This window comes from Oncorhynchus tshawytscha, linkage group LG27, assembly GCF_018296145.1.
Source record: "Oncorhynchus tshawytscha isolate Ot180627B linkage group LG27, Otsh_v2.0, whole genome shotgun sequence".
Lineage (NCBI taxonomy): Eukaryota > Metazoa > Chordata > Actinopteri > Salmoniformes > Salmonidae > Oncorhynchus > Oncorhynchus tshawytscha.
Genome location: NC_056455.1, coordinates 13,672,235 through 13,689,271, shown reverse-complemented (window position 1 = coordinate 13,689,271; position 17,037 = coordinate 13,672,235). Strand labels below are relative to the sequence as shown.

The 17,037-nt window shown below is 43.3% G+C and overlaps 1 protein-coding gene across 2 annotated transcripts in view; it reads left to right on the top strand.

Annotated features, from left to right (window-relative positions):
* Window positions 1-17,037, top strand: part of LOC112226144 (protein shisa-8) — an 85,245-nt gene that overhangs the window by 58,233 nt on the left and 9,975 nt on the right. For both annotated transcript variants that reach the window (XM_042307532.1, XM_042307531.1), the window contains exon 3: window positions 9,836-9,952. In XM_042307532.1, coding sequence (XP_042163466.1) covers window positions 9,836-9,952 — 117 coding nt within the window. The remainder of the gene's footprint in view (window positions 1-9,835; window positions 9,953-17,037) is intronic.

Here is a 17,037-nt window from a genome sequence, read left to right as displayed (position 1 = left end):
GAACCTACGCACAAACTTCGTTAAAAAAAAGACACTCATATCCGTGGATATTCAACCCCATCATTGCAGCACAGATGGCCATCACACACAGTGTGGACACAGTGTCCAGCCCCATCCACACCACGACTACCACCACCACCACCCACCACCCCATGTCACCAGCACATAACCCTGTGGTCAAACTGGACAGAAGCCAAGGCTTTTTTTTTTTTTAAATCAATTCAATTTGTTGATTTTTTTCTCTCTAGTTGTGTCTCCCTTCACCTCTCTCTCTTGGCCTCTCCTCTTTCCACTGATGATTAGTCAGTTAGAGTTGGATTATTTAACAGCATAACGGCAGAGTCATGTCTTAAGTGTAAAACTAAGAATGACTCGATAATTCATGCCTTCTGTGAATGAAGTCCTGAAGTTATGGGCGGAGTTAGAAAGTTAGTTGTCAGTAGGATTACAATGTAAATGTACTTTTAACCTGTCAAAAAACAAAAAAAGATACAAACAAAAGAATAATGAAAAAGAGTTGGATTTAACAAGCACCAAGCTGGGAAGACTCCAAGTGGGGCAGCCAGACAGTCGAAGTGCATTCCAGAGTTCTCAGTCAGAGGGGAAAGGGATTCCGAGGGAATCTTTGTGAGAGACAGAGCTCATTGGGGTGCCAGCTCAGATGACCGCTGGGATTGCAGCGAGACGGGCCCCTCTTCAGAGGGAGAACTGGTGGGAAATGTCCTGCTCGCCAGAATCAAACGCTTCACAGCTCATCAGCCAGGGAGCGAGTGAGCCTTGGTGGCCGGCGCCAGTCTCACTATTCTCCTTGGGGTGGAGTGGAGTGTAGAGCAGTGGTGCATTGGGGCACGAAACACAGTCAATTTTCCGCATGGCTCCCTCAGTGTGTGTCATAATCACATATCAATTGCACGGGGATGTGAAGATTAATTTCTAATTCAATCAGTCAATTTCAGTGTCATCCTTCCCTCGCCACTGTTTTCTACCGCTCCTTTAGTCTCCTTGCATGGTTTCCATTGATGCGATACGTAACATGGCTCGGACGATTCAGACCCCATCCAGGGCGACGGTATTGCTTTGTGTTTGGTAACTTTTCGTGCCACTAAGTGACCCAGACATAACAATGGCTTCCAAACATGTTGTACATTGTTACATAATGACCTGGAAGCTTACATAATGACCTGGAAGCACACATGGTCCACTTACAAAAAGTTATCATTCTATCTATTCACTAAAATGTGAAACATATTTAGTGACTATTTTAAAATGTCCTCACCAGGGACACACACAACAGCCATGTACAGTAACTATATAGCTTTATATAACTTAAATGAATATCCAATGACTAGTAACCTTTCAGAGAGTCTGACAATAATGTGTGAATCAATTATATTCTGAGTTGCAAAGATGCATCTAAAACGGCACACACATTTAACCTTTTGTCACCCTCTGGTGCTTACATTTGGGCAACTGTCAGTCATCTCCGGTCAGGTTGCTGTTGTTGTCACGCTAGCTAGCTTCCTCTCTTGTCATTGGCCTGAACACCAGCATCACCTCACTGGATTGGTGAGCCTGCTAGAACTTGAGGACTGCAGGGTTTCATTTGCTGTGAAAATAGGAGAGAACAAGCCTCTCTGCCTGTCACATTTGTTCAGTGTAAACTTTCGAGTCAAAAGGTTTAGAACATTCTTGGGTTTTTCTTTAGTTTTAGTGAAACTGTGAAGTAACACATATGGAATCATGTAGTATCCAAAAAAGTGTTAAACGATTCAAAATATATGTTATATTTGAGATCAACATCCACGGAAGTAGCTAGCAAGTTTACTAGATGCAGTTGAAGTCGGAAGATTACATACACATTTAAACTCAGTTTCACAATTCCTGACATTTAATCCTAGTAAAAAATTCCCTGTCTTAGGTCAGTTAGGATCACCACCATTTTTAAATTTTATTTTGTAAAACTTTTACCCCTTTTTATCCCCAATTTCGTGGAATCCAATTGTTGTAGTAGCTACTATCTTGTCTCATCGCTACAACTCCCGTATGGGCTCGGGAGAGACAAAGGTTGAAAGTCATGCGTCCTCCGATACACAACCCAACCAACCCGCACCAATGTGTCGGAGGAAACACCGTGCACCTGGCAACCTTGGTTAGTGCGCACTGAGCCCGGCCCGCCACAGGAGTCGCTGGTGCACGAGAGGACAAGGATATCCCTACCGGCCAACCCCTCCCTAACCCGGACGACGCTGGGCCAATTGTGTGTCGCCCCACGGACCTCCCGGTCGCAGCCTGTTACGACAGAGCCTGGGCGCGAACCCAGAGTCTCTGGTGGCACAGCTAGTGCTGCAGTACAGTGCCCTTAAATACTGCGCCACCTGGGAGGCCCCTCCACTTTATTTTAAGAATGTGAAATGTCAGAATAATAGTAGAGAGAATTATTTATTTAAGATTGATTCAGAATGTATCATCACATTCCCCATGGGTCAGAAGTTTACATACACTCAATTAATATTTGGTAGCATTGTCTTTAAATTGTTTAACTTGGGTCAAACGTTTCAGATAACCTTCCACAAGCTTCCCTCAATAAGTTGGGTGAATTTTGGCCCATTCCTCCCGACAGAGCTGGTGTAACTGAGTCAGGTTTGTAGGCCTCTTTGCTCGCACACACTTTCTATGTTCTATAGGATTGAGGTCAGGGCTTTGTGATGGCCACTCCAATACCTTAACTTCGTTAAGCCATTTTGCCACAACTTTGGAAGAATGCTTGGGGTCATTGTCCATTTGGAAGACCCATTTGCGACCAAGTTTTAACTTCCTGACTGATGTCTTGAGATGTTGCTTCAATTTATCCACATCATTTTCCTGCCTCATGTTGCCATCTATTTTGTGAAGGGCACCAGTCCCTCCTGCAGCAAAGCACCCCCACAACATGATGCTGCCACCCCCATGCTTCACGGCTTGCAAGCCTCCCCCTTTTTCCTCCAAATATAACGATGGTCATTATGGCCAAACAGTTCTATTTTTGTTTCATCAGACCAGAGGACATTTCTCCAAAAAGTATGATCTTTGTCCCCATGTGCAGTTGCAAACCGTAGTCTGGCTTTTTTATGGTGGTTTTGGAGCAGTGGTTTCTTCCTTCCTGAGCGGCCTATCAGGTTATGTCGATATTGGACTTGTTTAACTGTGGATATAGATACTTTGGTACCGGTTTCCTCCAGCATCTTCACAAGGTCCTTTGCTGTTGTTCTGGGATTGATTTGCACTTTTTGAACCAAAGTACGTTCATCTCTAGGAGACAGAACGCGTCTCCTTCCTGAGCGGTATGACGGCTGCGTCATTTGTTCAGATGAACGTGGTACCTTCAGGCATTTGGAAATTGCTCCCAAGTATGAACCAGACTTGTGGAGGTCTAAAAAAAAAATTCTGAGGTCTTGGCTGATTTCTTTTGATTTTCCCATGATGTCAAGCAAAGAGGCAGAGTTTGAAGGTAGGCCTTGAAATACATCCACAGGTACACCTCCAATTGACTCAAATGATGTCAATTAGCCTATCAGAAGCTTCATAAGCCATGACATAATTTTCTGGAATTTTCCAAGCTGTTTAAAGGCACAGTCAACTTAGTGTATGTAAACTTCTCACCCACTGGAATTGTGAATATTAAGTGAAATAATCTGTCTGTAAACATTTTTTGGAAAAATCACTTCGTTAACAAAACATTTGTGGAGTGGTTGAAAAACGAGTTTTAATGACTCCAACCTAAGTGTATGTAAACTTCTGACTTCAACTGTAACAACAGTACTATGGTAACCAAACAATACAGACTTGCAAGTTTAGCTAACAAAACCGTAAGTTCTAGCTTGTAATTATGAACATCGAATTCAACAATGCCAATAATGTTTTCAATTCGACTTTTGCTTTCATAAGCAGCTCAAACATAGAATGTAAGTATTAACTATTGAATTCTACCGTGCGTTATAGGGTATTATAAACTGGGTGGTTCGAGCCCTGAATGCTGATTGGCTGACAGCCATGGTATATGAGAACGTATACCATGGGTTTGACAAAAAGTTTATTTTTACTGCTCTAATTACATAGGTAACCAGTTTATAATAGCAATAAGGCACCTCTGGGGTTTGTGATATATGGACAATATATCACAGCCTCTGTCTATTTGTTAAAATGCCTATTTATTTACTGTTCCATCTGACTGCTCAATCCACTGTCTCATCAGCCCAGCCAGGCAATTTATAAACTTGATAAAAATACATTATCTCACATTTCTTTTGGACTAACATTTTGTTATCAACAGAGGAGATTTGTATAAACCTTGCTGTCTGTCTCTCTGACATTTGCAACATTGTTTCAATATTTAAATTTGATCTCCAGCTGTCCCATAGTAATGAACGTGTCAGGAGTCGGGATGAGACAGACAGGCATGCAGCTTTTCTCAGCAAGTCGAAATCATGAATCAGCATAATTTTTATTGATATATACAAAGAACTATCAATAAAAAACAGGTCAAACAAAATTAAGTGCAGCTACTTTGGTGTCTTTCCATCTTCAGTTTGAAGTTATTGCGTTAGTTGTGTTGTTGGCTAGCTCCTCTGAGCAACAGTGTACTGATGAAAGAGCACGTTTTCTATGCCAGACAAAATTGTGCATCATTAGCTCATTGTTGTGGATGTATCCAAAGAAATGTCACTAGAAAACTGCTTAAACAAACGCAAATGCAGCTAAATGGGCTCTCCTATCACCTCCACCTTACCGGCCACCCTAGATCCACTTCAATTTGCTTACTGCCCCAATAAGTCCACAGACGATGCAATCGCCATCACACTGCACACTGCACACTACCCTATCCCATCTGGACAAGAGGAATACCTATGTAAAAATGCTGTTAATTGACAATAGCTCCGCATTCAACACCATAGTACCCTCCAAGCTCATCATTTAGCTTGAGGCCCTGGGACTCAACCCCGCCCTTTGCAATTGGGTCCTGGACTTCCTGATGGGCCGCCCCCCAGGTGGTGAAGGTAGGAAACAACATCTCCACTTCGCTGATCCCCAACACTGTGGCCCCACAAGGGTGCGTGCTCAGCCCCTCCTGTACTCCCTGTTGACCCATGACTGCGTGGCCATGCATGCCTCCAACTCAGTCATCAAGTAGGCAGACAACCCAACAATAGTAGGCTTGACTTCCAACAACGACGAGACAGCCTACAGGGAGGAGTTGAGGGCCTTCAGCGTGTGGTGTCAGGAAAACAACCTCTCACTCAACACCAACAAAACAAAGGAGAGGATCGTGGACTTCAGGAAACAGCAAAGGGAGCACCCCCTCATCCACATTGACAGGACAGCAGTGGAGAAGGTGGAAAGTTTTAAGTTCTTCGGTGTACACATCACAGACAAACTGAAACGGTCCACCCACACAGACAGTGTGGTGAAGAAGGTGCAATAGTGTGTCGGGAGTCGGGAAGCTGAAGAAATTAGGCTTGTCACCTAAAACCCTCACAAACTTTTACAGATGCACAATTGAGAGCATCCTGTCGGGCTGTATCACCGCCTGGTATGGCAACTGCACCGCACACAACCACAACGCTCTCCAGAGGGCGATGCGGTCTGCACTACGCATCACTGGGAGCAAACTACCTGCCCTCCAGGACACCTACTGCACCCGATGTCACAGGAAGGCCAAAAAGATCATCAAGGACAACAACCACCCGAGCCACTGCCTGTTTACCCCACTATCATCCCGAAGGTGAGGTCAGTACAGGTGCGTCAAAGCTGGGACAAAGAGACTGAAAAACAGCTTATATCTCAAGGCAGTCAGACTGTTAAACAGCCATCACTAACACAGAGATGCTGCTGCCTACATACAGACTTGAAATCATTGGCCACTCATCTCTTATGTATATACTGTATTTTATACCATCTATTGCATCTTGCCTATTCCGCTCTGTCATTGCTCATCCATATATTTATATGTATATATTCTTATTCCATTCCTTTACTTAGATTTGTGTGTATTAGGTAGTTGTTGTGGAATTGTTAGATTACATGTAAGATATTGCTGCACTGTTGGAACTAGAAACACTAGCATTTTGCTACACTCGCAATAACATTTGCTTACCATGTGTACGTGACCAATGCAATTTGATTTGATTTGATTTCATGTCCTGTTATTCTGGCTGTACTTTTTGACGTGACTGTAAATTAGCCTTAGTTGGCTAGCTAGCAAGCAAGGAAAAATAGCATTGCCAGCCAATATTGCAATGGAACATTTAGAACGAACAACTGGGTCATGTCCATAGATACAGAACAAAAAGGCTGAACGACTGGGCCGATAGAATGAATGACCAGCTGGCTTGGGTAGCAACCCTAGATTTGTGTCGGGATTATGTCCTGTGGAAGGATGAAATAGTATGAATAAATTGATCAAAATAATGTTTTGAATGAAAATATGTCAATCATTATTTGAATATGTTGGTAACCCGTTGTATAAAAGTGATAATGCCCTCGAAGCTGGTGTTTGGAGGATACAGTGCCTTGCGAAAGTATTCGGCCCCCTTGAACTTTGCGACCTTTTGCCACATTTCAGGCTTCAAACATAAAGATATAAAACTGTATTTTTTTGTGAAGAATCAACAACAAGTGGGACACAATCATGAAGTGGAACGACATGTATTGGATATTTCAAACTTTTTTAACAAATCAAAAACTGAAAAATTGGGCGTGCAAAATTATTCAGCCCCTTTACTTTCAGTGCAGCAAACTCTCTCCAGAAGTTCAGTGAGGATCTCTGAATGATCCAATGTTGACCTAAATGACTAATGATGATAAATACAATCCACCTGTGTGTAATCAAGTCTCCGTATAAATGCACCTGCACTGTGATAGTCTCAGAGGTCCGTTAAAAGCGCAGAGAGCATCATGAAGAACAAGGAACACACCAGGCAGGTCCGAGATACTGTTGTGAAGAAGTTTAAAGCCGGATTTGGATACAAAAAGATTTCCCAAGCTTTAAACATCCCAAGGAGCACTGTGCAAGCGATACTATTGAAATGGAAGGAGTATCAGACCACTGCAAATCTACCAAGACCTGGCCGTCCCTCTAAACATTCAGCTCATACAAGGAGAAGACTGATAAGAGATGCAGCCAAGAGGCCCATGATCACTCTGGATGAACTGCAGAGATCTACAGCTGAGGTGGGAGACTCTGTCCATAGGACAACAATCAGTCGTATATTGCACAAATCTGGCCTTTATGGAAGAGTGGCAAGAAGAAAGCCATTTCTTAAAGATATCCATAAAAAGTGTCGTTTAAAGTTTGCCACAAGCCACCTGGGAGACACACCAAACATGTGGAAGAAGGTGCTCTGGTCAGATGAAACCAAAATTGAACTTTTTGGCAACAATGCAAAACGTTATGTTTGGCGTAAAAGCAACACAGCTCATCACCCTGAACCTTCTATCCCCACTGTCAAACATGGTGGTGGCAGCATCATGGTTTGGGCCTGCTTTTCTTCAGCAGGGACAGGGAAGATGGTTAAAATTGATGGGAAGATGGATGGAGCCAAATACAGGACCATTCTGGAAGAAAACCTGATGGAGTCTGCAAAAGACCTGAGACTGGGATGGAGATTTGTCTTCCAACAAGACAATGATCCAAAACATAAAGCAAAATCTACAATGGAATGGTTCAAAAATAAACATATCCAGGTGTTAGAATGGCCAAGTCAAAGTCCAGACCTGAATCCAATCGAGAATCTGTGGAAAGAACTGAAAACTGCTGTTCACAAATGCTCTCCATCCAACCTCACTGAGCTCGAGCTGTTTTGCAAGGAGGAATGGGAACAAATTTCAGTCTCTCGATGTGCAAAACTGATAGAGACATACCCCAAGCGACTTACAGCTGTAATCGTAGCAAAAGGTGGCGCTACAAAGTATTAACTTAAGGGGGCTGAATAATTTTGCACGCCCAATTTTTCAGTTTTTGATTTGTTAAAAAAGTTTGAAATATCCAATAAATGTCGTTCCACTTCATGATTGTGTCCCACTTGTTTCCAATTCTTCACAAAAAAATACAGTTTTATATCTTTATGTTTGAAGCCTGAAATGTGGCAAAAGGTCGCAAAGTTCAAGGGGGCCGAATACTTTCGCAAGGCACTGTATATTGGCATTGTTTACCTAACAACACCTGTGCCAATATATCCTCCAAACACTGGCTTTTCGGGCATTATCACTTAAATAATGCACACTCTAGAATGCCCTTCAAGCCAATCAGAAAGGAGTATTCAACAATGCCATGGTATTAATAATAATAATAATATTGATTTAATATAGGGTTTTTCATTCCAGGTAGAATCTCAAAGTTGCTTTAAAAACAACAAAAAATAAAAAAGATTTAACAAAACAAATGTAGGGATCTGGCAGTTCTTTAGTTTAGTTTTGTAGGATCTCCATTATCTACTGCACATGCAGCAGCTACTCTTCCTGGGGTCCACATAAAAAGGAAAAATACATGACAGTACAGAACAGTGATAGACAAGAACAACATAAGATATTACATTAAATAAACACAAATAAAATTGTCTTCCATAGCTTTAGATGAAAGGCAGTTTGGAAAAGGAAGTATCTTAAGAGGAGGGAGCATAGTTGGTACAGCCGGGCAGGGAGATAGAGACATCTGACAGACAGGCCACAGAGCTCTTCATCGGGAACCTAGTCGTCTTTGTTAGTCATAGCTTCTCCTCCGTAGATAGACTAGATCGTCCAATACTGAAATGTAGCACCCACCTGGGTGATGCTTCAGCGACTGTAAAAGCTCCAGTAAGACTGTGTTGATCTGGTGTTGCTGCATCAGTCAAATCATATGAGCAAGCTAGCTAGACGTGACATAATCAGTCCTGCAACTCCGTGGGTCACCACCAGATATTACAGTTAATCTATCAACAAGTTATTAAAAACAAAAAAATATGTACAATCTAAATATATCATAGGGAATATTTAAACAATGCTTTGTAACTGAATGTCTAGAATTATAACAATATTCTAAAATTCTAAAAGTTGGCATAACTCTCTGAAAGTATGGCTCCTGGCAGAGTTTCCATCTGTATGTCGATGCTCTGCATGTGTGTACCACAACAAACCATCCGGCCTCACACCGCCACGGGGCAGATAGAGAGGCGGTGCTCATGCACGCCAATGAGCGCCACATCCGGGACTGCAACCACTGGGCCACATTAGCGTCCTTAAACTGTTCTACCTGGAACCAAAAGTGGTTCTCCAAAGGGTTCTCCTATGGGAACAGCCGAAGAACCATTTAAGTTCTAGATAGCACATTTTTTTCTAGTGTAGGGGAGGATATTTGACCGCCTCAATATTACAAAGGACAGTGTGGTCACATGTTTTTCTCAGCATGCATCCTTATCTTCACCAGCCCCCTCTATGCACAGAGTAGATGCATAAATATACAGGTCATTAAGCATTACTCACACATGGTGGTACACATGAGGGTACACATGGTGGTACACATGATGGTACACATGATGGTACACATGATGGTACACATGATGGTACACATGATGGTACACATGGTGGTACACATGATGGTACACATGATGGTACACATGATGGTACACATGGTGGTACACATGGTGGTACACATGGTGGTACACATGATGGTACACATGATGGTACACATGGTGGTACACATGATGGTACACATGGTGGTACACATGGTGGTACACATAGACTAAGGGTGTAACAGCAGTTCATTCTCTCTTCTTCTCTTGCTTTCTTTATCTCTCTCACTCTCTCTCTCTCTGTCTTTCAGATCACAACCACCTGAATAACGCTGCCCTCTCACCCCTGGGTCCAGCGATGGCACTCTCCCACCCTCACAACAACCTTGGTCTGGGCTTTAACAAGTGCGCCTCCCTCAAGGCTGTGGGTAAGCAACTCACCACTCACTACAGACATCCTTTCACATGCACTGTCTATCAACAGACCAGTTCACATAGACATCAATGCACTAAAACCTATCCACTCACTTGAATAATATAAACATATTTTATGCATTTGAATATTTCTACACATGTGCATTTGAGAACTGCCGTCAGTATTACGTGAGACACAGTGCCTGTGATACTCCAGCACTGAACAGTGTTTGTTATATGTTATATAATGTTAATGTATGTTAATGTATATTATAAACTGTGTAGCTGGTGCCCTATATGCCTCTACAGTATTTCACTTATTATTTTCTCATAAATGGAGTAGACAGCCGTATGGTCCTGCGGACACACACATGTGTACGCACAAATACACACACACACACACACACACACACACACACACACACACACACACACACACACACACACACACACACACACACACACACACACACACACACACACACAAATACTTGGCTGATTGGCCACGGGTATGACAAAACATTTATTTTTACTCTCCTAATTACGTTGGTAACCTGTTTATAATAGCAGTCACGCACCTCATGGTTTTGTGGTATATGGCCAATATACCATGGCTGGCTGTATCAGGCCATATTGTATTGGCCATATACCACACCCCCTTGGGCGTTATTGCTTAATTATAACATGCCTATACTTTGCTCTCGAAAACATGGGTGACATGGGTGACGTGTGAAACGTGAGAAAAATATCTGTGACTGTGTGAAACGTGAGAAAAACATCTGTGACTGTGTGAAAGGTGTGAAAAACGTGACTGTGTGAAACGTGAGAAAAACACGTGTGAGTAATCAAGTAGAGCAGGGCTGCCCAACCCTCTTCCTGGAGATCTACCGTCCTGTGGGTCTTCAGCCCAACCCTCTTCCTGGAGATCTACCTTCCTGTGGGTCTTCAGTCCAACCTACAGGACAGTAGATATCCAGGAAGAGGGTTGGGCAGCCCTGAAGTAGAGGATGTATGTTGTATATGAACAACAATGACGTTACTCCCACACATCATCAACTGCCCTCCTCTATCATGACTAACTCATTAACACACAAACTGATGCTACTACATATCCCCCAAAACACATATGGAACACAGACACATGTGGAACACAAACACATGTGGAACACAGACACATGGTGCAGTAACCCTGCCTGTAGCTCAATCACAGGCAGTCAGGATAGTGAGTGACATGACTCCCTGTTGAGTGGCTGACAGTATGGGTCTGGATGGGTCAGAGCCGTACCCTTTGGCTGGCCCCATGGCCTCACACACATAAGCACACATTCACACATTCTTACAGTACACTGACCCCAACACACACACACACACACAAACACACACACATGCATTCTGACCCCAGCATACACACATGCATACTGACACCACACACTCATACACACACACACACACACACACACACACACACACACACACACACACACACACACACACACACACACACACACACACACACACACACACACACACACACACACACACACACACACACACACACACACACACACACACACACACACACACACACACACAACCATACGTGATTGTATCTGATCCCTCTGGAGATACAAGGACACACTGATGCTTATTTGGAAAGACAGCACGACACAGACATGCTTGCGCCATGAGATCATTGCATGTCATTAGAACTGCTCACTAGCCCTTCCTATTCTAAAACCACTAATGGCAGGGATGGAGGAGTCCACTTCATTATGCTGCTCACTGAGTGAATAAGTGTGATTGCACCAAAGGACCGTCAATAGAAAAGACAATAGATTCATATAACGTTGTCATTGACATTTGCAGTAAAATACTTAAATTAACATTTTCATCCGATTGTGATGCAACACACTTTTTCTCCATATTCCTTTCTGCTTGATGAAAGCACATTTTATAATCCCCAACCCTGTCACCAGGAGGACCCCAAACAGAATACGGTCCGCTCTTTAATGTAGTCACTTTTAAACTGCATTCATTTTTTTAGACACTGTGCACACCACACACACACTCACACACGCATAGCTGTATGTTGTACAGACAATGGCGTGGCTGCCATCCGTGGTGCCAGCCGGGGCACGGGTCCTGTGGCACAGCAGGTTGGCATGCCGGCTCATCGGGCCCTTGAGAAGGGCCCACCTCACGGCTGGTGCATTACCACGGGCAGTTGCTTCGTATTTACATCTCTGCATCTCATTTGAATCCATTGATTTTAAGAGAGGGGAGTCTCTCTACACCTTTAGGGTATTTCACTTGTTATTTCCTCATGAATGGAGCAGACAGCCGTATGGTCTTGCGGACACACACATGCGTACCCACAAATACACACTCACAAGCACACACACTCACAAGCACACACACTCACAAACACACACACACACACACACAAACGCGAGCTTGCAGATGGCCGGAAAAGCAGGTTGACACATGAGATTCTAAACAATGGTAATGACACATGGAAAGGCATTGAGGTACAGGGACACATACAAACGCACACACACAGACACACTCATAAGGGCACACACAGACACACTCATAAGGGCACACACAGACACACTCACAAGCGCACACACAGACACACTCACAAGAGCACACACAGACACACTCATAAGGGCACACACAGACACACTCATAAGGGCACACACAGACACACTCACAAGGGCACACACAGACACACTCATAAGGGCACACACAGACACACTCACAAGCGCACACACAGACACACTCACAAGAGCACACACAGACACACTCACAAGGGCACACACAGACACACTCACAAGGGCACACACAGACACACTCATAAGGGCACACACAGACACACTCACAAGGGCACACACAGACACACTCACAAGGGCACACACAGACACACTCATAAAGGCACACACAGACACACTCACAAGCGCACACACAGACACACTCACAAGGGCACACACAGACACACTCATAAGGGCACACACAGCACAAACACACCCATAAGGGCACACACAGACACACTCACAAGCACACACACAGACACACTCACAAGGCTACACACAGACACACTCATACGGGCACACACAGACACACTCATAAGGGCAGACACAGACACACTCACAAGGGCACACACAGACACACTCATAAGGGCACACACAGACACACTCACAAGGGCACACACAGACACACTCATAAGGGCACACACAGACACACTCACAAGGGCACACACAGACACACTCATAAGGGCACACACAGACACACTCATAAGGGCACACACAGACACACTCACAAGCGCACACACAGACACACTCATAAGGGCACACACAGACACTCATAAGGGCACACACAGACACTCATAAGGGCACACACAGACACACATAAGTGCACACACAGACACACTGATAGGGGCACACATAGACACTCACAAGGGCACACATAGACACTCATAAGGGCACACACAGACACACTCACAAGGGCACACACAGACACACTCACAAGGGCACATGCAGACACACTCATAAGGGCACACACAGACACACTCACAATGGCAGACACAGACACACTCACAAGGGCACACACAGACACACTCATAAGGGCACATACAGACACACTCACAAGGGCACACACAGACACACTCATAAGGGCACACACAGACACACTCACAAGTGCACACACAGACACACTCACAAGCGCACACACAGACACACTCATAAGGGCACACACAGACACTCATAAGGGCACACACAGACACACATAAGTGCACACACAGACACACTGATAGGGGCACACACAGACACACTCATAAGGGCACACACAGACACACTCACAAGGGCACACACAGACACACTCATAAGGGCACACACAGACACACTCATAAGGGCACACACAGCAGCTCATTTGAGATATAGGCTTAGCACTCTCATCTCTTCACACGTGATTGTAACCCCCAGCAAGCCAATAAACAACACGGCACGTCGTCACTCACTGTGTTGGCAAAGTCATTGAGAGGACAGAGTGTAGTTCAGGGGCTTTGGCTCAGGCGTCAGCCAACTTCTGCCAGGTGTACCAGCAGGTCCTTGGACCAGGATGTAGTTGTAGCCCTGTATCTTAATTAAACACTAACGACCTGAGAATTTCTGATAGGGCACAAAGGGATAGTGCGAAAAGTGATGGAGAAGGCGAGAAATGGACGGAGAGGGCAGCAAGGCCTCGTTGCTGGTCCCCCGCCTTCAGTGCATATGCTCTCTCACCGTGCACTTCCTGTGCAGTCTGCTGAGAACGTCAGTGATTCCCCGTGACAAAACGCATGCTGCTGCAACCCTGAGGTCACTTTCGTGCAAATCTTTCTTTGCAAGCATAGTAGTAGTTGGGTAGAACGGGTTTCGAGCATCACTAGTAAGAATAAAGAGTAGTAGTTGGGTAGCATTGGTTTCGAGCATCACTAGTAAGGATAAAGAGTAGTATTCGAGTAGAACGGGTTTCGAGCATCACTAGTAAGGATAAAGAGATAAAATGTCAGTCTAGTCTGGTGCAATATTGTTTGTTTTTTCCTTTGGCTAATTACAGCACACCCCTACTTGGCCTCAAAATGGCTGTGGTGTGGGGATCAATGGAAGTCTTCAGAATGAATGACTTGGCACCTGCTAGACTTCTATTCTTTAGAGAAGCCATGTGACAGTGTAAACCCTGTCACATGGTCTGCTGGAATCAAGGTGCTTATCCTTTAGAATATTTAGAATGTATAAACACATGCCTGTATACAGCTGCGTTGGCAACATAGCCATTTAATCCTCCCATGACTTGCCAAACGTGTCACATGCCACAACATGAAAGCAGGCCTTTTAAGAGCACTGTCATTATCAGCATAATAGCCGTTTAATGCCTTGCGTTAAAATAATTTCCTGAAATTGCAGTGATTAGGCCATTTAAAGCATCTGTAGTTTTTCTCCTTTGGAAGAAGTGAGAACTCTCCTTAACAACACAGAGTAAGTGTTATAATGTTCTGTATTGAAGAACAATTTCCACTTTTTGATCGTTTTTCAAGGTAATGAATGTTTTATCTTCAAGAAATCCAGCTTTTCTAGAAGACTGGTCTGTGGTTTGATGATATTGAGTTTCAGGAGCAATATACAGGTAACTGCCAAAATAAAGAACCTAATTGGGCTTTGGGCTCCCACCAGCTTCCAGAACAGCTTCAATATGCATAGATTCTAGAAGTGTCTGGAACTCTATTAGTGGGATGCAACACCGTTCATCCACGAGAAATTCCATCATTTTTTGTTTTTGATTTTAAGGGGTGGATCAGCTTAATATTGCGGAAAGATTGTTGCTTCCATCAATGCAATTGTCTGCATCATTTCCAATCCCCCATTTATTTTTGGGGTAAATACAGTGGGGCAAAAAAGTATTTAGTCAGCCACCAATTGTGCAAGTTCTCCCACTTAAAAAGATGAGAGAGGCCTGTAATTTTCATCATAGGTACACTTCAACTATGACAGACAAAATGAGAGAAAAAAATCCAGAAAATCACATGGTAGGATTTTTAATTAATTTATTTGCATATAATTTAAAAAGCAGGTCACTAGGTGTAGGCAAAACCATAATCAAATAGGTAAACTGTGATATGACTAAAGAGATAATCAGGGCTATTTTTCCACAAATAGACAGGTATTTTCCTTTCCATGGTAGCAAGATCTTATCTATTTTTGCTAACTTTCTATAAAAATGTATTGGAGTGAGATCATTTCTTTCTTTTGGGATTTGTATACCGAGTATGTCCACATCCCCGTCAGACCATTTAATTGGTAAACTACATGGTAATGTAAAATTGGCTTTTTTTAGTGATCCAATACGTATTATCATAATTTGGTTTTAATCCAGAGAGGATAGCAAAAGTATCTAGATCCTCTATGAGGCTCTGGAGAGACTCTAATTGTGGTTTTAAAAGAAACCATGAATCATCAGTGTACAATGACACCTTAGTTTTTAAGCCACGGATATCTAATCCCTTAATATTATTATTTGATCTAATTTTAATAGCTAACATTTCGATGGCAATAATAAATAGATATGCCGATAGTGGACAACCTTGTTTTGACTCCTCTAGATAGTTTTAAACTTTCTGAGATGTAGCCATTATTTACTATTTTACACCTAGGGTTACTATACATAACTTTAACTCATTTTATAAGAGATTAACCAACATTTAAATATTCTAAGCATTTATATATAAACTCCAGTCATACTTTATCAAAAGCCTTTTCAAAATCATCTATGAAAACCAGGCCTGGTGTCCCCGATATTTCATAATATTCTATTGTTTCCAGTACTTGTCTTATATTATCTCCAATGTATCGTCCATGTAAAAAACCTGTCTGATGAGGATGAATAATATCTGACAATACTTTTTAAATTCTATGCGCCAAGCATTTTGCTAGGATTTTTGCATCACAACACTGAAATGTAAGAGGTCTCCAATTTTTTAAATGGACTGGATCTTTATACACTGCTCAAAAAAATAAAGGGAACACTTAAACAACACAATGTAACTCCAAGTCAATCACACTTCTGTGAAATCAAACTGTCTACTTAGGAGGCAACACTGATTGACAATACATTTCACATGCTGTTGTGCAAATGGAATAGACAACAGGTGGAAATTATAGGCAATTAGCAAGACACCCCCAATAAAGGAGTGGTTCTGCAGGTGGGGACCACAGACCACTTCTCAGTTCCTATGCTTCCTGGCTGATGTTTTGGTCACTTTTGAATGCTGGCAGTGCTTTCACTCTAGTGGTAGCATGAGACGGAGTCTACAACCCACACAAGTGTCTCAGGTAGTGCAGCTCATCCAGGATGGCACATAAATGCGAGCTGTGGCAAGAAGGTTTGCTGTGTCTGTCAGCGTAGTGTCCAGAGCATGGAGGCGCTACCAGGAGACAGGCCAGTACATCAGGAGACGTGGAGGAGGCCGTAGGAGGGCAACAACCCAGCAGCAGGACCGCTACCTCCGCCTTTGTGCAAGGAGGAGCAGGATGAGCACTGCCAGAGCCCTGCAAAATGACCTCCA